The sequence below is a fragment of the Taurulus bubalis genome, assembly GCF_910589615.1.
Source record: "Taurulus bubalis genome assembly, chromosome: 8".
NCBI lineage: Eukaryota > Metazoa > Chordata > Actinopteri > Perciformes > Cottidae > Taurulus > Taurulus bubalis.
The window spans coordinates 7,246,402-7,268,095 of NC_136596.1; the positions used below are offsets into that span (position 1 = coordinate 7,246,402).

The 21,694-nt window shown below is 43.6% G+C and overlaps 2 protein-coding genes across 2 annotated transcripts in view; both read right to left on the reverse strand.

Moving 5' to 3' along the window:
* Positions 1–1,319: 1,319 nt before the first annotated feature.
* Positions 1,320–2,765, reverse strand: atoh1a (atonal bHLH transcription factor 1a; the record flags this gene model as incomplete). The annotated part of the gene is made up of 3 exons (XM_079222302.1): positions 1,320–1,745; positions 1,812–2,245; positions 2,510–2,765. The coding sequence occupies 3 exons, from the start codon at positions 2,763–2,765 to the stop codon at positions 1,320–1,322; spliced, it is 1,116 nt and encodes a 371-aa protein (XP_079078428.1).
* Positions 2,766–10,279: 7,514 nt separating this feature from the next.
* The window catches only part of grid2 (glutamate receptor, ionotropic, delta 2), a gene marked incomplete at both ends in the record, with an annotated part of 420,090 nt that continues 408,675 nt past the window's right edge, over positions 10,280–21,694 (reverse strand). The window contains one exon of the mRNA XM_079221919.1: positions 10,280–10,732. Within this exon, the coding sequence (XP_079078045.1) occupies positions 10,280–10,732 (453 nt within the window). The remainder of the gene's footprint in view (positions 10,733–21,694) is intronic.

Here is a 21,694-nt window from a genome sequence, read left to right on the forward strand (position 1 = left end):
GTTGCAGAGAAACACCCGTTTTAGTTTGGGTATGCATTTTCGAGGAAAGGGCTATACAAGTAGGTTGGTTTCGAGGCTTTTTTTAAATTCATCAATTGATCAAGCTTACATTATTATTATTATTATTATTATTATTATTATTATTATATGTTTAGTATCATTATTATCATTGTTACATTATTATAATAATTAGTACTGTGATTGCTATTGTTTACTAGTATAACATATAAGCCATACGCCTTCAGTTCAGTTGTTAACAAGCTTTAAAAGTCTTAACAAACTTTTTCCAACCATCACAAACAACCTGTTATTATTATCATCATTATTATTTGAACACTGGAAAAATAAGTGGGAGCAAAAGAGTTTATGGTTACTTTTCACTGTTTAAAAACAGCTGATAAAAGAGTTCATTGCAATAAAACAAAAAAAGGTTCGTGGAAACAGAGACCGAGAAACATTACATTTTCGTTTGCCTTTTTATTCTTAAAATCACATTGACATAACAATGAATGGCAAAATTATAGCTTTTTTTATTTAGGAAATGTATTTATGGAGTTATAAAAAGCAAATCAAATGAAACATATCAGCAATAAATAGGCCTACAAGTCAATTCATCTCATCCAGTGAAAGCAAAAGACACACAAGTTCATCTGAAGATACAAAAGAAAATACAAAATAAGGCAGCATTGATGGCTACATTAAATAGGCTATTTGTTTGGAATTGGCAGTACTACACTAACAAACAAAGCAACACAATATTGTTTATGGTTTTAAAACAAAAGGTCGTATTCCTTAAGCCTCTGGCTCGTATATTTTTAAAGTGCACTTTATGAACTTTTGAAGTTGCAAAACAAAATACATTATACATACAAATGAACAAATGAAAACATCAATCACAACAAAAATCATACTATAGCTTAAAAAAAAGTATATTTTTTACACGATCCAATATAAGCAATTATCATTGAAGTTATTATTTTGTGGAAGACAGCTTTTTGGTCGGAGTGACGTAGGGAATACCCATGGCAGTGCTGCGCGCGACATGGCAGAGGGGTCTTCCAGCACGTCTCCATGAAAACTGGAAATTATAGGCTACACATCTATTGGCAGAACCGAATTAGGTCTATCTCACACGGAAAAAAAAACTTCATATGCAACAAGTTGATAAAATAGAATTATTGTTAAAAATTGAACATGACATTTCCATCATCTTACGGCGCTTTGACGGCATGATTGACACGTTAACGGGCTTTACTTGGTTGTCTTGAACTTCGAATAAAGTCTGTTATTAATTTTGTATTTTTAGTATCTGTAATCAGTCAGTAAGCAACCGTGTGACGGTGGTGGCTGCGGAGCTTGAGATTGGAGAAGTCCTCCTCTTCACTGGAGTGCAGATCCATCGCTATTTCGTCCGAGTCGCTGAAGTGGGAGTGCGGGGAAAACTCCCCGTCGCTCCGGGGAGACTCCTTCCTCCCGCCGAGCGCGCTGCCTGCCCGGGCCGCGGGAGGAGGAGGAGGAGGAGGAGAAGGAGAGGGCGACCGCATCGCCTCTTCAACCAGGGCGGAAAACGCCCCGTCGTCGAAGGAGGGGAGGAAGGCCATCCCGCCGATGTGACCCGGTAAGCTGCCCCCCGAGACGGGCGCAGCCGCCGCCGCCGCCGCGGTCCTGCAGGCGGCCGGGGACGGGGGAGCCCGGTCCTTCGGCCCGTCGAACCCAACGGCGGACGGGAGCGTCACAGTGTCACACTTTGGCGAGTTGTTTTTAGTGTTTGAGACCGAGTCGGTGTTGCTGCTGCTGCCGTTGGAGGAGGAAGAGGAGGAGGAGGAGGAGGAGGAGGAGGAGGACACCGGGCCTGTGAGCAGGTCGGCCAGAGCGTTGATGTAAATCTGCGCCATCTGTAACGTCTCGTACTTGGAGAGCTTCTTGTCGTTGTCCAGCTCCGGGATGACGCTGCGCAGCTCGTCGAACGCGTAGTTCAGCCCGTGCATCCGCCTCCTCTCACGCGCGTTGGCGGCGACGCGCCTCTGCTTCTGCACCGGGTGGGCCGGTCTGCTGGACTGCGCTCTCTGTCTCGTGGAGGTCTCCTCGTCGGACCCGGTGATCGAGCCTTGAAGACGACACAGGTCCCGCACTTTGAGCGAAGAAGAGGAGGAGGATGAGGAGGAGGAGGAGGAGGAGGGGCTCTTGGCGGTTGTTCTGTAGCTGGGAGGGCTGTGGTGGCCCGAGGACTCCGGGGAACCGCTCTCTGAGAAATGAAAACAAAACACAAATGTGACCAACTGGTCTGGTTTGACCGCAAACTGTAATGAATGCATACCCGCATGTGACTGTTGTAGTTTATATCAAGCGATTACAAAATACACTTTGCACATATGAGCTCCCTGTAAAGGAAAGTAAGGCTTCTTCTTTTGCGTGTGTGTGTCCTCCAAAAGAACGTAACGCAACTAATGCACCTGTTTGCATTTGCAGGTGATCTGACATGTGCAAAAAGACACGCGGCGCTTCTCACCGTGGTAGGAGCCGGTGCTCGGGCAGGGCGAGTGCCGCAGGTAGTCGGGTGAAGCGGCGTGTGTCACGCAGGTGCCAGGAGGCGGCACCGGAGCCAGCCAGGCGCGTGGGTCACTGCCGCAGTCCACGAGCGCCAGTCCGGGTTCGTAGCTGGACTCCTCGAGCTGCTGCTGCTGCTCCCCTGCCCTCTCCGCCAACCTCGAGTTGAGGATCGCCACCTCGCCTCTGCTCCAGTCTTCCACATTTCGGACATCCATGTTTCAAAAAAAAAAAGAAAAAAAAAAAAAAAAAAAAGGAGTATAGGCAAAGTTGAACCGGCTTACAATATTCGATTATGATTTGTTTTCTTCCTTGGAGGCGCGCACTGCGATGCTGTCGCGCGGTGTGAACGTGAGTGTCGCGTGCGGGACTCCTTCTCTGGTGTCTCAAGGCGCTGCGTCGGTTTAAAAAGCGGCACGCGTCTGGGAGCCCCCCTCCTCGCGCCGGTCGCGTGTGGACGTCCAATGAGAAGTCTCGGAAAAAGGCCCGAGAGAGGTGATTATGGCCCCCCGAAGCCGGACTGTTTATGATACCGTTACAATTTAAGGAGTGTTTAACGCAAGGGAAGTAAGGGGAACCTCCCACAGGACGCACGTGCACGGGGAGGTGCTGGTTTGATGCAGGAGCGTGGACGGCGCGAGACGGTCGCAGCTGGGACAGAGTGCTGTCCCGTGTCTTACGTCTCAGGTATGACAGAAGGCTTGGTGTGTGTGAAGACTGCATTTAGGTTTAAATCTGATCAGTTTCCCACCAGAACTCCAACGTTCAAGTCAACACAGACGGAGGTGTCTCACATAACTTTATCACACATGAGTCACTTTTATGTGAGACAGAAAGAAAGGAATCTATAGCCCCAAAACAACTCAAAACATGGGGCTTCATGTCAATACCCTATAGATTATAGATTATTTTTAAATACCTGCATTTCATCCCTCAACAGTGGCACACATGCAAGGAATAAGCAGACATTAAGAGAGCTGAGAGAGTGAATCCTGAGCAATAAATAAAAATAAACTTTGGGCTGTAGCATCAGTAACGCTTGCTTGACTAAAAGCCAGCTAGATACACACACACAAAAAGAGGAAAATAAATAGTTGCGGCTCCTGGCTCGCGCGCTCATTGTCAATTCATTCATTCTAAGATCATCTCCAGTGTCCATTTTTCTTTTGTAGCGAGTCTAAAACCTTTTGATCCAGCTCTAGGAACGCCCTGCCGGTAAAAAGGGCTTCACAGGGAACGGAAACATGAGCAGGGGGCTCGCGCGCCACACTGTGTCCGCACTGCACGAGCAGTACGCGCGCTCACACAGAGAGAGAGAGAGAGAGAGAGAGAGAGAGAGAGAGAGAGAGAGAGAGAGAGAGAGAGAGAGAGAGAGAGAGAGAGAGAGAGAGAGAGAGAGAGAGAGAGAGAGAGAGAGAGAGAGAGCGAAAGAAACGCAAATACTCACACAGACAAAACACGACGTATTGGATAGCATTATTTCAAATATCAATTTATTGCAGATATTCCAGTAAGTTAAAAGGTTTGATTTGAGGCCGGTAGATATAAACTATTAACTTTGAACAAATTATAGTTAATATCTCAAATTTGTCCTAAGTGTACTTTGTGTCGTCTCCACCTGCGGTTTCTGATCAAAGCGCCTCTGCTAACTGAGGCCTAACCAGATGAACAATGGGCTAATTGCTGGGTAGAAATTGTCTATTTAACCTAATTATCACGGTCGATTTAGGATAAGGATGCAGCCTGCGCTGTATGTGTTAAATACAGTAGTCCAATGTTTGACCACAATGACGCACCTGTTACCCCATGCAGTCTGCGTGTCCCATAACACAACATTCAGGCCAAACGCAAAAGATAATAGCAGCAGGCCATTATCTTATCAATTAAACATCACAACTTTGACAACTTTTTTTTACGAGTGGTTAGAAATAAGTGTTTTGTTAAACAAAAACAGAGGAGACTTCTAAGACTGGGGAGCTGGGACTTGTTGGAGGAACACAATTTGTGGGAAGAAAATCCCATGATTTCAGAGATAACCCGACATCAATCTTTTCTATTTTTTATTCATGTATTCATCACGGGGACGTCTTTCGGGCTGGAGGTCTGGCGCCGAGCCTTTGCCCCCCTCTCCCCACCTACAAGCCCCCCCCCATCCAACGGGCCGGGCCGGGCTCCTGAAGCTACCGACAGGTTGGATATTGTATCTGGCGATTATTAAAGTGTCGCGGCCACAATGGAGACTCTATGTTCCATTGGTCACGCCTGGGGGGCTCCTCGGGGGAGAGAGGGAGGGAGGCTCCCATTCCGATGCGCGAGAGGAGTCTGCGTGCTGCCGCTTCTCATTCCCATCTCCCGGGAGACAGGGGCGCGACGGGCACGAGACCGAAGTGAGGGGAGCCGCACAGGGAGTTCACAACTCCACTGCATGTATAGCCTCCTGAGCGCACTAAATCTACGCTATTGTTTTTAACGAGGTGCTAAAACATGCATTTATTTCGAAGCTCTATTAGCCACACCAAGGGGACTTTATTGTCTCCAAACTTTGGTTTGACATACAAACACCTGGAAAAGTCCAGTATAATAAGTTACTATACATATTAATATTGTAAGAAAAAACGCATTTACGCTAATTTATACTGATGTAGTATACGTTACTTTATATTCATAAAATGTATAATACACTTAACATATAAGAAGGATTAAAATCTATATTGAACTTAACATCGGCTCAATCAGCTGGAACATTATAATACTGCATGTTGAAGCTTTATGTGTTGATCACTGTCCAATAATAACACTGTTTAGACTTATAGGCATATATTTGACTCCTTACATACTTATATCGAAGTAAAATTATGAATGCAGGACTTTTACTGATACTAATTGCAATTGTTGTATTTTGCTAAAGACAATCTATACAAAACAAAAACAAAAGAAAAAACCTAAAACTAGTGTTGCTTGTCTCCTGAAACTACCAAAACAATTAAGGTGCGAATCAACTTTCACCAAACAAACGGAGAGCATAAGAACTTCAGCTACATGTTTAGTCCCCAGAGGGAGACATTACAGAGGATTTTCATGATAATGTCTGGAGGCTACATAAAGATGCAGACTTGGATCTCTCCTCTGGCTGGAGAAGATGTAGCTTGATGCCAAGGTGGTTGTCGCTCAGCTGTGTCCAGTGGAATTAAATGCACTGTTTGAATCAATGTATTCCAAAATGTTAATGTTTGGGAATATCTGACATTCATCTGGTTATAAAGCATAAAGTCTGAAAGAAAAGGAGCTCTGAGGACTAAATAGTGCCATCGACTGGTTAAAATGGAGCAGTGCAGGTAGTGCTCAATGTAGTGCTTCATTGAACTTGACAGCAGTCGTCCTCAGCAGTGTGTCTATCCAGCTGTTAACAGCAGTACACAGGCCTTTGAAGTGAGAGCCCATTTGAAGTGAAAGACACAAAAGCTTAGCTAATACTCAAACTCTTTTCCACACATTAAATCATCTCAGATCATCAAAACCTATTTAACAATGTTATGGTTGGCATTTGTAATTTTTCTCTTCCCGCCCACAAAATGTTCCCTCCTTAAATCAATGAAATAATTTGAAGCTACGAGCACTACAAGGGATGGAATCCTCTTTCATCCATTATTAACTGACACCCTGCCTGCATCCATCAATTTTACTGGTGTATTTGTTCTGGATCAATTGGCTCTTTGAAAATGAAAAGGTCAAAATGACACCGTGACATGCAAGTTAACAAAGCCCCCGCCCCCCCAAAACCAGGTTAGTTAGTCATTATCACAGGTTCAAATGTTAAAGGAGCAACATAAGACAAGCAAGAGAATGAACATAGCAGCAAACTAATAAATATTTAGTGGAGTAATGTTCACCCACGCAGACCACAAAGTGGCTTTCTTCTTCTACTCTGTTTTGTTGACAGAGGAGCAGCACTTGCTTGTAGTGCATGTTCCTGCATGTTCGCGCACCACTGGTTAGCTTAGCCGCTCAGCACTGACCTCATATGGAGGTTAAAGTCCTGACCGACAGCATCATCGTGGAAGCGTAGCACCCACCCTCCTGCTCCCACTCAGGTACACGCTGCTCTACCAGCATGTTTGCCATATAGGCCTTATGGTGCGTTCACAAAAAAAGAGTTGCGAAATATTTGTGTGAGTAGATTACATGTAAAGTCAATGCACAGACGCGAATGGTTGCGAAAAATCGCTTTTCCGTTTTTTCGCCCAAGTTGAAATATTCGCCCGACGCTGAGTTGCGAAAGCCAATCAGCGTTGAGAAGCTCCGCCGTCCTGCCGCAGCGAAAAAGTGAATTAACCACATAAAGTCGAGCGGGTAAAGTCCGGCGAAAAAGCGTTGCGAAAATTCGCAACCCTTTTGGTGTGAACGCAGCATTACTGTTAGGGCTGTCGCCACCATCAGCTATGAGCCGCCGACCTATGCGCGGGCGGCCATGTTGAGAGCGCTGAGAGGCAATCAAAATGTTCCCACGTTGATGATCATCATATTCTTCTCAGACTCCACATAAACAATTACATCTCAATCATTTGTTAATGAAACATGTCGATAACTGTTTGATACTAACAGAGAAGAGGGTGAAAGAGATAATCTGCACTAAAACTCTGAATGAAAGCATACTTACTGTGTCTATCTGTGACATGGGCAGAATTAGTAACCATTTGGAGAGTAGAAGACGAGCCTGAAACAGAACGCTGTGGAAAGACACCATTTTGTATGGAAAAGGAAGATGTGTTCACCAAAATAAATTGACTGTGACAGTTATTAGGTATGAAATTGTACTTTTATGAAAAATTGGTAATTAGTGATGCGCCTCTACCTTTGAATGAGTTTCAAGCAATGTACAGACATTTGGAGCTAACAGAGAAACAACAACATCATTTGAGGATGCATGGTTTGTTACCAAAAACAACAAATACCATCCCACTGTAGAAAACCTGTTTATTAGACAAATTATACACAGAAAGCTTTGCCACTTGTAACAGAGGCCCCAGTTTGTTCAGTTTTTGAATAATATGCAACACATACAACAAAATAGGCCTATATTAAATACTGTACATCATAAAGTTTTGAAAATTATCAAGTAAATTCTGTAGTTCTATGTATGAAATTAAAAATGTTAACAGATAGCGCAAGAGCAAGTTTGTGCATGCTTTCTTTTGAATCAACTTGCCACTTTTTGTTATTTAGCCAGCAAATAATAAAATGAACTCAGGATGACATGAGAAAAGCAAAGAGTTTGTGTTTATGTGTTTATGTTGACCATGGGCAGAACGAGGGAAAACCAAACGCAGTGTTGTGACTGCTAAACTCAACGCTACAGCTCATCATGATATACTCTTCTTCTCCTGTTAAACAAAAATAGCATCAACATGTAAAATATAATTTTTTTATAATGTCTCTTTCATTTATACTAAATAAAACCTTTTAAATGTCTGTGTCCTATTTGTCATTCAATAGCCATACTGTAGCCTAATATAAGAAAAGAATGCCTAAGAATGCTTGCTTCAAAACACTGTGGCTTGACTGAGTTCTCTACGCACAACATTTTGCGGTTTTAGTTCTTAAAGATAACAAACTGAAAACTTGTTCTAAACAACTAACATTATCAATACATTATTAATACAGTGTTAGTGAAAAAGATTTGGTTCCATTTTACCGCCCCAGCCCCTAATCCACAAAATATTCCTCTAATGCTCTTAATGTCCCTTTCCCACCCCAAAATGCACCTCAATGGTCTCATTTGAATTAATTGGCACTTTAAAAAAACAAGTTATATAAACAGTACCCTTAACATTACAGATATGAAATAGAAGTATATTTCAGACTCGTCTCATTAAAAGGCAGCGATTGGGTTCCAATGGCCGTTGACTCTTCGTGACATTCCCGTGACCTGAAATCACAGCCACTGATTGGCTGCTCTAAAAGGTTTCCAGTTCGCGGTGGGTTTTTGGGTTTGACTGGAAGTTGGGTGGGTGCAGCTAGCTCGTTGACATATAAGGCCTGTACTAAGGATGCTGTTGCAATGGCTTCTCCTCAACTCAAACTCAACCATTTCACCACTTGAACCTGATAAGGAGGGAATAATGAACTCGAACATGACATGACCGTACAGAATGAGCTTTTATCTTTTAAACACCCAAACTATGGCAGCGCTATAATGAAGCGAAACAAAACAAAACAAATCATATGTAAAAGTTTGAATGACTTAATGATGCAAAACCAGAGACTACAGCACTCATTTAGCAGTTTTTCTAAGTTGGCTGAGAGAAAGAAACAAGTAGACAGCTCAGAACAATGTAATTTTTTTTGTACTTCCTGACCAAAACACATTCCACGCATTAAAATCTTTTTTTTTTTTCAAAAACAAAATTCAATAAAAGACATATAATAAGCATACGCTTTTTGAAGTCTTTCGGCTTGTCTTTTATGTTTTTTTTTTTCTTCTTGAGGTTGATTTTTTTTTGTATCATCCCTTTTACTATCCCTCTGAGAGTCTGAGTAGAGGAACTCACCTTGACTTGAAAAGCAGATAGCACAGTACAGGTGAGAAAAGAAAAGGTCAGATCTACATACAATCACTTACAGGTCTGTGGGCACTGGTACAGTGCAGTGGGGTTGACAACGGGTCTTTAATGTGCATCAAAGTGGTGAAAACCGTTTCAAGGTGATGCACCAAAATGGCAGAAATAGTTTAAGATCGACGCACCACACTGGTGATTCAGTGTCATATCGTTGCACTGTGATGGCATTTCAGCAGTTTGTTAGTCCTCAGTTTTCAGACCGATGCACCGTGATGTGGTCAGCGTGTGTCCAGTCTTAGGTCAAGTCAGGCCACCGTGTGGACCCCAGAACACTTAGATCCCCAGGTGTTGGTGAAACAACACCAGAGAAGAGAAAAATCAGTATGGACTTCCGCATAGTGAAAAGGCAGAGTAGAAGTGGAGATGTGGAATCTTCTGATATTCACTGAGATGGGGCCTTTTCAAAACTACAAGGGGCTGTTGTCTGTATTCCCAGGGCTATGGACAAAACTACTGCTATATACGCCTCCATGAAAAAAACAAAAACAAAAGTGTGAGTCCCTTGGAGTTGTTTAATGGCTAACGACACCACCAGTCATCCACCAATGGCGGCCCTGGAGCTCACAGGAATATATATGTGTTTCCTGTGGTCAGGCTAGCATAAAGTAAACCCTCCGCGGTGGGGTTGAGATAATAAAAGTCAGGTAATTTCAGCAGATCTCCGTTACATGAGGCGGTCCTCATCTTGTAAAACAGAAGCAATAAAAAAAGTCCCTTTTCACACATTTCCCCGAAAATAATCCCCCAAACAATCACAAGAACAACAGCAATAAAGCAAAGATTCAAACCACCCCTTCCCTGGTTGCACCTCACCAGCACGGTTTGCAGGAGGATATGGAACGCCCCAATAGGCCTCCACCTCCTCCGTCTTCTCACATACAAAATGGACACCCCTGGAAACACCCAAGCAGAAACTGAAAACATAAAGATTCCTATGTACACATCTCTTTCCTCTGACTTTGAGCGTAGGCATAATGTATTTGTTCTACCATCCAATGACCGACCCTAGCCACCTTGCCTCCTTCTGCTGCTCCTCCTCTTCCTCCTCCTCCTCCTCCTCCTCCTCCTCCTCCTCCTCCTCTTCCTCCTGAACCAACCATATCTGAAGCAACCCCTCATATAGAGGTGCCCCTGTCTGGATCATTGCCATATCCAAAGTTGGGTCCTGGACCTGTGGACTGGTAGGGGATGGAGGACATTGTTTTGATGGGGCTGCGGAAGAAGCCACCGTTGGGGGCCCTCTGCCGGAAAGGGCCTACCCCGCCAGTCCGGTGGTCCTGGAGGACGCCGCTGCTACCGAAACCAGCAGAAAATCCAGCAGCGGCTTTGGCAGATAGGCTGCGGCTGAGGGTCTGGATCTGCTCGGGGATGAAGGTGGTGGTGGTTATGTGAGTGTTGCGGAAATCGCTGATCTGCTCGAGTGCCTGGCGCGCGGCAGGCAGCGCATCCATGTCAAGGGGTGTTAAATCGACGGAAGAGGTGGAGAACTGCTTGTGGGGGCTTTCATCCTCGGTGCACAAGCTGTTAACCCGGCGGTGTAGGTGTTCCAGGTCGATCTCCTTATCGTCCTGCAGGTGGGGAGGGGCAGGGGTAGGGCGGAGAGGAGAAAGCGGTGATGGGGAATGGTAGAAGGTAAGAGGGGTTAATGACAAGGGAGGCCAAATGGAAAGAATAGTCGGTGGGAACGAAGACGTTGGAAAGGAAGGATGAGGAGGGGTGAGAGAGGAGAAATATCCAGGGGGTCAGTGTTTAAGGGTGGAGGTGAGGGAAATGAAGAAAGGAAGAGAAGGACAGGATGAGGTGGATGAAAATAAGTGGGCGATAGTGGATAAAGGAAGAAAAGAAAAGAGAGAGTGGAGGTAAAGGAGTAGTGAAGGTAGTGCAAATAGAGGAGTAAGGAAATGGAGAGGACAGTGAAGGAAACAGAACAGAGTGCGCGCAGAGAGGATATATTTTTTGAAAAAGGGGAAATGGACAAGGATGGGGTGTATTTGTATTCAGAATCAGCAATAGGGATGTCATCCATCCATCCAGCATAAATGGATAGTAAAACAGATAATAGTGAAAGCAAGAGAAGGGCGTTGGACAACGCAGGTGATGAAATTATGATGGCATGCATGTGGCCAAACAAAAGTTTTGGAACAATTAAACGGTTCAAGTTGAGGTAATTACAATAGTGAGGGGAAGAGTGGGAAAATGATACAAACAGGTTTGGTGGTCACAGGGGAACATGGATGTGACAGGAAGCCGGGAGAGCAAAAAAGAAAGGAGGGAAGAGATGGAGGGAAGAGAAGCACACTCTGAGCTGGGGTCAGGATATTGAAAGAGAGAAACATACACACACTTCTACAAGGTCTTTAAGGGAGTGCAAATCATCTGGAATACACACAGAAAACACACCGCCATCATGCTTTGTGCTCTGCGATTCCAGAGTGCTTGGTCTATTGTCCATATCATAATATTACACTACAAAAATTCACATTGAGATTGACATCTCATTTTCAAGTGGATTTTTTTCCCCCTGGGCCACAGACAATACGGCTTGTTAATCAACTACATAATACAATGTGGGATATATAACTTAAATCAAACAATTTTTAACAGTCTTAACAACCTTAACACATTAACTTAAGCTTACATTCACTTACAGCATATGTTAAATGACACTTATAATCACTATATTCAACTATAAATAACTTATCCACATAGTCTAAAGGATGGCAACACTCAGTGAGAGATGTTTCATGCTTTTACTGGCAGGGGACAGTGGTGCGAGGCAGCAATGCATGATGTGAGGATACAGAGAGGAGAAGGCTGAGCTGAAAGGTCTTAGGTGCTGGAGAGAATTTCCAAAAGTACTAAAACATTTGCATTGTCCACACATGTGTGGCAATGTGCTTCTTTGCCTTTATGGAGGGTGAGGGTCTCGGAGGTAGGTGGTGGAGAGTGTGAGGTGTCATATCATCTTAGGTGTCTCATCTCACACTTCATGGTAACGCTGTTTGGCAAACGTCAAACAGGGTTTTGTGAGGAGGGGAGTCACATCACTGGGGCTAAAGACAGAATTACCTCAGTGTCCTTGGGGTCTGGAGGGAGCTCTGGACCTACTGTATGTAGCTCATGGGCAGAGGGGACCAACAGTGGTGCCCCCTGGTTGCCATCTAAGAAAGGGGCAGTGGGAGGAAGGAGAGGACGAGGGGGCGCTAGTGCTTGTCGTGACACTATCATACACACACTGAACGTTTGAGGGAGGGGGTATCCAAGGGTTAGAGTCGGTAGCACGAAATGAAGGGAAGTGAAAGAGAAGAGTGAATCACAAATGGTCAGTCTGCTGTCAGCGAGAGGACACTAATGGGTAACTACGAGAAGTGATCGAAAGGGACCGAGGCCAGGAAGAGTGGATGGTTTTTATGGAGAAAAGTTGAAGAAGGGAGTTGGGGAGGTTTTCTCCACTATGTATTTCAACATAAGTTAGTCATTTACTGTGTAATGTAAAGGCCTTATTTTGGACCTCAAGTTCACACAGCAAAATATATTTTTGGCTTTGTTTTGTAATAAGAGGTTTTGCAAAAATCTCTATGTTACATAAAATAAATACTTCATTGAAGGCCTTTACTTGCATTGTGTACCTTTTGCAGAACATGTAACTGTTTGGTCAAAGGCGATGCTCTATTTGCTTCTAGATAGAGAGACAGCACCCTCTATTGGCAGGAAGGCATCATTGCACACATAGTCAACTGGCAATATGCCAGGTATATAAAAAAACAGGTACATTTGCCGACATATTATTTCTATCCTCTATTGTATGTATAACCTTGGGGTGGGAGGTGAGGTGGTAAAGGTGGTCATTCTCATTTTTGGGGTGAGCTTGGAGGGGTTGGTGGGTTCGTAGGAGTGCTGCACGATCAGGGCGCAGGGGATGTCGCAGCATGCCGGGGGCTGGTAATGGGTTGCGGTGGGGGCAGTGGTGTTGGCGGTGTTGGGGGTCTGGTTCTGGGTCTGACCGCCCAGGGCAAGAGGGTGCTCGTTGGGGTGGTGAGGGCAAGGATCAGCAGCTTGCCTGGCAGATGGGCCATCTGCCTGCATCTGGTGTGAGCGTGTGGCGGGCATGTGGGTGTGTGTGTGTGTGAGCAAGAGGGACAGAAGGGGAGAGAGAAAAAGAGAGGGGTTGATGGGAGAGAGATGTGAAGTAATTCATATCAAGGTGTGTGTGTGGGTGTGTGCATGCAAGTCAAGTTGGAAGATTAAAACAAGCCAAAATACAAGAAAAGAAGCCAAATAGACACACAGGCAGACAATCGGCAGACGGGCAGAGACAGAGAAGGGATGAGTGACAGACAAGATCAGGCAGATGGAAGGATCGTAAGGTGGAGGAGAGAGAGAAGTCAATTGGAGAGACAGACAGACGGGTGGGGGGTGAGCGAGAAGAAAGACACGGCAGTCAGTCAGCACACACAGTTAAGCAGGTCGCTCTGTGTTTGTGTCCTCAGAGAGACATTCACACAGTCGTTATATATACCTGGAAAGGGGAGATGTTTAAATGGCATTTTGTATTGCTCTCTCCCCCTCTCTCCCTCTCTCTCTCTCTCCCCCTCGCCCGCTACACCCCTCAACACAGAGTACTTATCTACAAAAACACAACAAAAAAGGAAATATGAGAGCTTTGAGCCACAGAAACACAGATCATTATATAGAGTTAGAACGAGTAGGCCGGCACTTCCCATCCAAACCAAAAACCTCCAAAATAATTGGCCAGCTGTTTTAGGTGTACCAGAGAAGGTGATACACAAGGAAGTGCCCGCTCTTCTCATGCTAAATCTACATGGATTATATGAAATATCAGACAAGGTCCAAACCACAGACGTCACCATTATGGAAGAGTTCTGACAATGAACATTCTTTCAATTTTTGTCAATATGCAGCATTATAATTACACTCAGTTTTGAACTTCTGGAGATGTAGTTGATTCCAATGACAGAACTCTTTCATACAAACTCGTAGAACATATATATATATATATATATATATATATATATATATATATATATATATATATATATATATATATGTATATATATATATTTACACTGTATATCGGGCAAATAGGGTAAAGCAATACAGCCGCCTCTTTTATGAATGAAATGGGCCTCAGACACTGATCTGGAACTAGCTTGTCAAAAGGATCAAGGTGCCAAAATGTTGTCTGCCTTTCAAAGCATTGTTAAAAGCACCTTGATCCATTTGTCCTTACATATACAATACTATCAATAAAAGCATGCCCAGGCGTCACCCACCATCGCACCAACCCAAAATGAGTTCAAATGCTTTAGAGCACAGTGAAAGAGTAGCAATACAGCGGAAGATTACTCATAATTGTATGAACATTTCATGTTGGGGGTTATTCAGCATAATGGAAAGCGTAAGAACTGTTGTTCTCTGTCGTATTAAAGATCCCAAGTTAGCAGGGATGACTTGGACACTTATTTTGTGTGCATTTTTTGTCAAATGTGCTCAATTATGACACACCATTGGTGAAACACATCAGTCAACTCTGTGGAAATGAGTGTTTTTATGTTTGTGAGTGAATAAAGCTTGGCAGAAAAAGTCACACGCAAACTGTTAACGTGAGAAGCAGCCTCATAGACAGCAATGTCAGCCATTCCACAACACTTAACAGACCAATAGCACAGACACAAACAATGACATAGAGCCCACAGTCAAATGCAGTAACCACAAAACTACAGCAATGAATGTAAAGGCATGCACGAACATGTACAGTGTGGGATTAGGTATGTTTCAGTATGTGTACATAAGATACATAGAGACACAAACACTGAGTTTGAACGGTGGATTGTGGGTTTCCATGTATGCAGAAAGCATGTGTGTACGTGAGGATGCAGATTTTGGCCATACAATCTGATGGATGAACCATGTCATGATTTGTGCCAGTATGAACTGATGTTAAGGGAATCGCGTCCATCTTAAGTCAAGTGTGTGTGTCAGTGACTTCATGAGAACATGAGCTGAAACCCACTAGGACTTATGAAGCATGTTTCAAACAAACTGCACAAATGTATATCTTGCAAGAATGGGTTTCATGATATGGCGTATCAGACACAAAAGTTTGAGCATTCTGCTGTATTGAAAAAATCCGGACATGAAGGAGTCTGAGCATGCATGGAAGAGTGCAAGCTCATTGGTGTGTGTGTATGTGTGTGTGTGTGTGTGTGTGTGTGTATGTGTGTGTGTGTGTGTGTGTGTGTGTGTGTGTGTGTGTGTGTGTGTGTGTGTGTGTGTGTGTGTGTGTGTCTGATGTGTGTCACTGTAAGAGCAGCCATAGTGGGCAAATTGTTTTTATTCAACATCTGAGATAGGTGAGACTCAACTGATAACCTCAATGACATAACAGCACTCATCAATCATTTTTATATTGGCACACTTGCTCACCTTAGGTTAAGCCAAGTAAAATCAGATGGTGTGCAAGTTATTTTAAAATATTCCATGTAACACTCCGGTTTCATGGATTTCAGCAATTCAAAGGAATTCAAAAGGACTATTCTGGCTTAATACATTCAATAAAAGTCACGCACACCATGTAAATCCCTGGTCTTTTTATATCTTCAGACTCACTCAGCCGTATGTCCATCAAAGCTCTACATTTTTTAAAGCCACAGGACATTTAAATCCTGTGTATAAGACCTTCCCGGGGCCTGTAGCTAGACAATCATTGCAACGCGGTCAGTGCGACCCTGTTTGCGTTGCACCTCGCCTGACCACAAAAGGCAAAGAAACTGGTTTAACAAACTACATTAGAGTAGGCCATAGAAAGTAGAGTCTTCATGCCAAGTCTGCACTCATAATGAATACCCCTGGTGCCAATGAATTTTACAAAGCCAAGTTTTCTACCCATAAAGAGTGGGCCACCGGGCTTTCCTACTTTATGTGAAGCTCGCAGAAATGCACAGGGAGCTGCATGCTGTTAGCTCGGTGTGATGGTCTCAAGTGTAGTTTGCATTCATTGTGACAGCAAGACAGAGAGTTCCTGATTTGAACCGAGAGTGAGGCGTCTAGTGGAGTTAATTAGAAGCTTTATGGTTTGCTTCACTTTATTAATTTAACTTTAGGAAGTTGGATGACATTAAACACACTAGACTTAGTCCATTGGCCATGACTAAGGCCCAATTGCATGCAGAGGCAAAGTTTTCCCCAGTCGATAAAATGCAACATATGCAATTTATCTAATTAGCTGCTTTAAAGTTGACTTAAATTTGTTTTTCTTCCTCCACTGAGTCAAGACATGCTGCAGTGGTCCCAGCTTGACTCTCTCCTCTTCTGTTCTCAGCAAACCATCTTTGCAGCTGGTTGCCCATTTGGAAACATTCTACACAGATGGTGATTCCCCTTATTCCCACTGTTTTTATATATACTATGAAAGGATGATTTTTAGAAAGAAATAGGAAATACTACCTCAGCCAAATGAAAAACTTTGATCAATGCGGTGTGTTCTATTTTGAAGTGCAGTGGCCTTTGCAGACACTCTGCCAGTCTTAAGGCCAGTGTATGCTTGAAACAAACGCATTTGTACGACGTGAAGGCAAAACAGTGTGTATGTTTGTCCCAAACTGCCGCACTCAAAGGCGAGGTGAAAAGCTTGCTGTCATAGAGATTGGTGCGACACAATGCTTACACACCACTTTGGGACAGTATCTCCTCAAAGGCATTCATGTTGCTGAACTCATTTGCACACACACAATTTGTTGCCAGTCGAAAAAGGAGCGGGCGCTGGGGCTTTCAGACGCGGTTTGATGACCCCTTTTGTTTGAAGCACACTGACCCCCCGGAGCTCCAGTGGTTACTCTGAGCAAAACCTTGAGCTAAACCAAAGGCAATCAATAGGTCAATGCTTTGATAGGATGAAGGATACATGTCAAGGGTCAACTATCAAAAACAATCATAGCTGACTGATCCAACTTCATTTTCACCATGGAAGCACACCGGGGCTATTCTAATGATGCACTATTACTTCGTTCCTACTTTGGATCTCCTATTGCTTTGCTCCTTCTATTATCCCAATGCTTTGTTTTGATTTACACTCAAATCAAAACTTACTCCCTCCTCTTAGCACAAAAAGCAAAATAACTTCAAAGCTGTATTCATCTTTTATCGTCCTTTAATGAGGCAGTGGACTAATAATAGTAACACTAATTGTATTATAATGTACACACATATGAAGTTCACCCTATCACCTGAATGTGGCTTTGACATTAATACTAATACTAATAGTGATTTACATTCATTGTTCCTGCATGAGGCCTTGATATGCAAAACCTCAGCAACTACAAAGAGATTTAAAGACTATCACCGTTTAAATCCCTGCTGTCCCTCCTATTCACTGCTGCGCCGCCACTCCTGCGCTCAGTCAGGGGCTGATTCCAATGGCTGCTCTTCGTGGCTAATGAAGATGGCAGGGGGGCGAGCGTGTTTCCGTGTGTTGCAGCTGAACCACACGGTGCTTGACGTGACTTTGTGCCCGACCAGCGGTTCGGTGTCTTTGTGGCTGCTGGTTTGGCGGACATGCCTACTGATCTGAATGACAGATTAAAGCTGGGAGCTGAGCGGGGGGCTGGTGGACCTGGTGTGTCTGTGTGTGTGTGTGTGTGTGTGTGTGTGTGCTGCAGAAAACAAATATTGTTGCCTGGTCTAAAACAAAACGTGGGTCAGCTTGGTGCCAATGTTGCAACATAGAATACATTTTTTTTTTTACAAAAATACAATGTGACCCACATTCTGCTCGTGTTGAGAGCAGCGACGTGGTTTCACCTGACCGGGCCTCAAAATGTATTATGTGTTTCTTCTGTAAGCACAACGCTTAGACACCGAATCAACTGAGCCACTGTCTGTTTTAGTCACGCGGCGGGGGGCTGCATGCACAGTAAATATTTAATATGCATAACTTGATTTGCCAAAGCAATTAGACGGTGGAGAAATAAATCATGGCAGCATCCCATCCCATCCCATCCATTATCAGCCGCTTATCCGGGGTCGGGTCGCGGTGGCAGCAGGTTCAGCAGGCCGTCCCAGGCTTCCCTCTCACCCGCAACACTTTCCAGCTCATTCTGGGGGATCCCGAGGCGTTCCAAGGCCAGCCGGGAGATATAATCCCTCCAGCGTGTCCTCGGTCTTCCCCGGGGTCCCCTACCAGTTGGACGTGCCTGGAAAACCTCTAATGGGAGGCGTCCAGGAGGCGTCCTGACTAGATGCCCGAACCACCTCAGCTGACTCCTTTCGACACAAAAGAGCAGCGACTCGACTCGTCATGGCAGCAATATAAAAGAAACTAAATTAAGTTTAAGCAGATCGAACAGCAGTCAACCTGCTGTTGAGCATGTTGCTCTATTCTCACTGCGGTTTGTTGCCACTTTAATGGCGCATCATGCCAGATGCATGGGGAACTTGCACATGGCAAATTGAGTGAGAATGGAGGACTCTGCCTGCAGCTTTATAGCTCCTTCTTTTCTACTCACAGAAGTGTACAAATTCTCTCACACCACAAGCAAGTCCTTAAACTGATGAATGTACTCACGTGCAAGTAAAATGAAACAATTAAATAAATCAATGAACAACAAATCATTTGCCGCTGTTGATCGGTTGCGAGCCATTGCAGGAGGTTTGCGGTAAACAAAGCTGTGTGAAACTTCCAATCAGTTTGTCCGATATGCTTGTGCACAATACAGCGATCACAGCTGATGAGGCACATCAGTCAGGTCACAAAGCACCTATTTGCCTGCAACATCACACCCATATTAATTTAGTCTGAAGTATATTCCCGTCAAAGGAGGTCACCACCACTCAAGTCACATTAACGACTTTTTACGAGCGGCAGGCATCGTCTCCAAAAGCTAGAAACTGTAGTGATGCAATAATGTGTGATGATACACTAACGCTTGACCAAGAGCTGTTCATTTAATCGTTTGGACCCGATGCTTCATAGAGTTTTCATATTGAAACTTTCCCCCCTAAATTACTTTCCAGATGAATGGTGTTATCGGCCTTTCATCATGAAAAGTAACCTGATCTGACACTAAATCATCCTGGGTAGAGCCACGATTTTCATTGCCATCTTTTTGTCATCTTTTTCTAATTTATTTTTGCTGGAACTTTAAATCAGCATGACACCACAGATTACGGAGATTAGCCAGGCTTCTCTAACTTGTTTCTGGTAGTCAGAATTATGCAGAGAGGTTCACTTAAACAGTCCTAATTATTATAATGTTGTATATATTACCCAGTTAAAGCCCATTTTGGTAACCAGGCAACAATAGCTATAACTCCTAATATCTACCTCTCCTATGATTGACGATAAATTGGTTTTAAGCACTGGAAGTTGAATGAGAGAGTTCGAGAACTGTTCTACTTTAATTCTCTGAAGTCATTATCCACAAGTTAACCTTAACCGGCTTTTATCAAGTAGCTTCCTCAGAGGGGGAAAAGGCAATTGTTGAAGCAGAAGTAATTTACCTGATGGCAAAAACATTTTCCGCTAAAATTAATCTGCACTGCTTCATGCCTCAGGCTAATTTGTAACCAACACACAAACAATTAACTCGAAACCAAAAGTGAAAATATTACTTCATAATTACATTTCCATCCATTTATCAGTGGCATGTTTTGCATACCAAATTTGCTTCACTTTGCTGCAATTTCCGAATCTCGATTAAAGTTATTGAGCTGAACTTCTTCTCCCTCTGGCTTCGGTAAACACAGCAGTAGACGTGAGAGGTGACAATGTGGAGCTGGAGCTCAAAGTTCAATTGGAAGCTGGTACAAATCTTTGTCAAATCCCAGAAAAAACAGCTATTGAAATAGAGAAGTCGCAACAATGGCTCAGGTACTGTAATATTCTGGTGAAAATGGCCCAAGCTTGTGCAATGACCATGCGTTAATAGCAATGCAACTAAACAAGCAGCCGTTTGTGCTTTTCTTCAAAGACGATCCCTGTCTTGTCGACGGCGGAGCAAACGAAGCTCAAACGACAACAAGACTGCAGGGTTCCTACGAGGGGAAGATGTTGAGTCCCTTTGATTGCCTCAAACGATATCCCTGCTGAGGTGATCAACCGCATATTGGCTGATTGGAAATTTCACAAGGCGCTGCTGCTAATTTACAAGGTGGAGTGTTGCCAATGGTTTGAAGAGAAGACTGGTATAAACCTCCATGGTTAATACTGTGAGTCAGTGTGTTTCTGACTGCCTTGGTCGAGGCACGACGCAGCACTCAAACAGGCCCTCGGGCTGTTTTTATACTCGGCCTTTAACCACTATCATCTTTTCTCCAAAACATTAACTTTTCAGAGAAATAAGGTTGATGACCCTGTTGACATTGACACATTTGCCTCATTTTAAATTAATCGACACCATCAAAATGGCATTAATAAAACATTAAACAAAGAGGTGAGAGCATGCAGTAGCAGAAGGCTGAATACATTATAGCGCCAATACTAATAGCGTATATTTACCAGTTTCAATATATATTGGGGATCTGGAATGTGATTGTGCACTATCAAGGTGTAAAGACCAAGAGAAATAGGGATTTTGTGGTTTCAATAGAAACATGGTCTTGGACTGTAAAGAAATACAGCAATGAACTCATTCACAGTGCCTAAAATCTCAGAGTGTGGGTGTTTAATACGATTATGTGCATCTGGGATATGTTACCCAGTCAATTAAATATTGCATCATAGTTTAAGTTGGATATCTTATTTGGCATCAGTATGAATGACGATACTTACATCGACTAATGAGGACTAAAACGTGGGATGAAGATTAACACCCTTTACAAATACTGCAAGTTAAGTTAAATTAACTCTTGGCAGATAATGTCTCCTTGGCTAATCATTTTGATAATTCAATGGTAAAATGTAACCACGCGAAATATTACGATTTTATAACGGGACGGGGTGCTTTACAAGCTGACAGTCTATTAAGACCATGATTGTGGCTGAGAAGGGAAAATTAACACAATGTTGTCAGGGCTTCTGAAAACATTCAAGGCCCATTTGACCTTTCCTTCCCACAGAAGCAAGGATTTATGCGGGACTACGCAAAAGATCAATGCTGGTTAAATCACCGGTGCTCGAATATAGCACCTCTGGGCTTCTTTTTGAGAGAATGTGCAAAAGCCTGGCAACGAATACTGTACAGCTCCAGCCAGAGCTATCAGCGTGGTGTTGCTGCTGTTGCTTGTGTGGCACATTTAGTTCAGGGGAAGTGACATTGGGAACATGGGAAACATGTTTTTTTTCAAAGGCTTTCAAAGCTTCAAGACGCCATCATTGTCGTAACTCCTTCACAAGAGAGTCTCCGCTCATATCTCTCCTCCTCATGCGTGCTGACTGAGGAATTGGATTTTCTTTTTCTTTTTCAACTTTGCATCACTTAGCCACAAAGTCTAGACTTCTTATTTAGTGATTCCACACCCTTCTCCCCTTGGCTCGGCGAGACATGAAACTGAACCCATTATCCATCCAATCA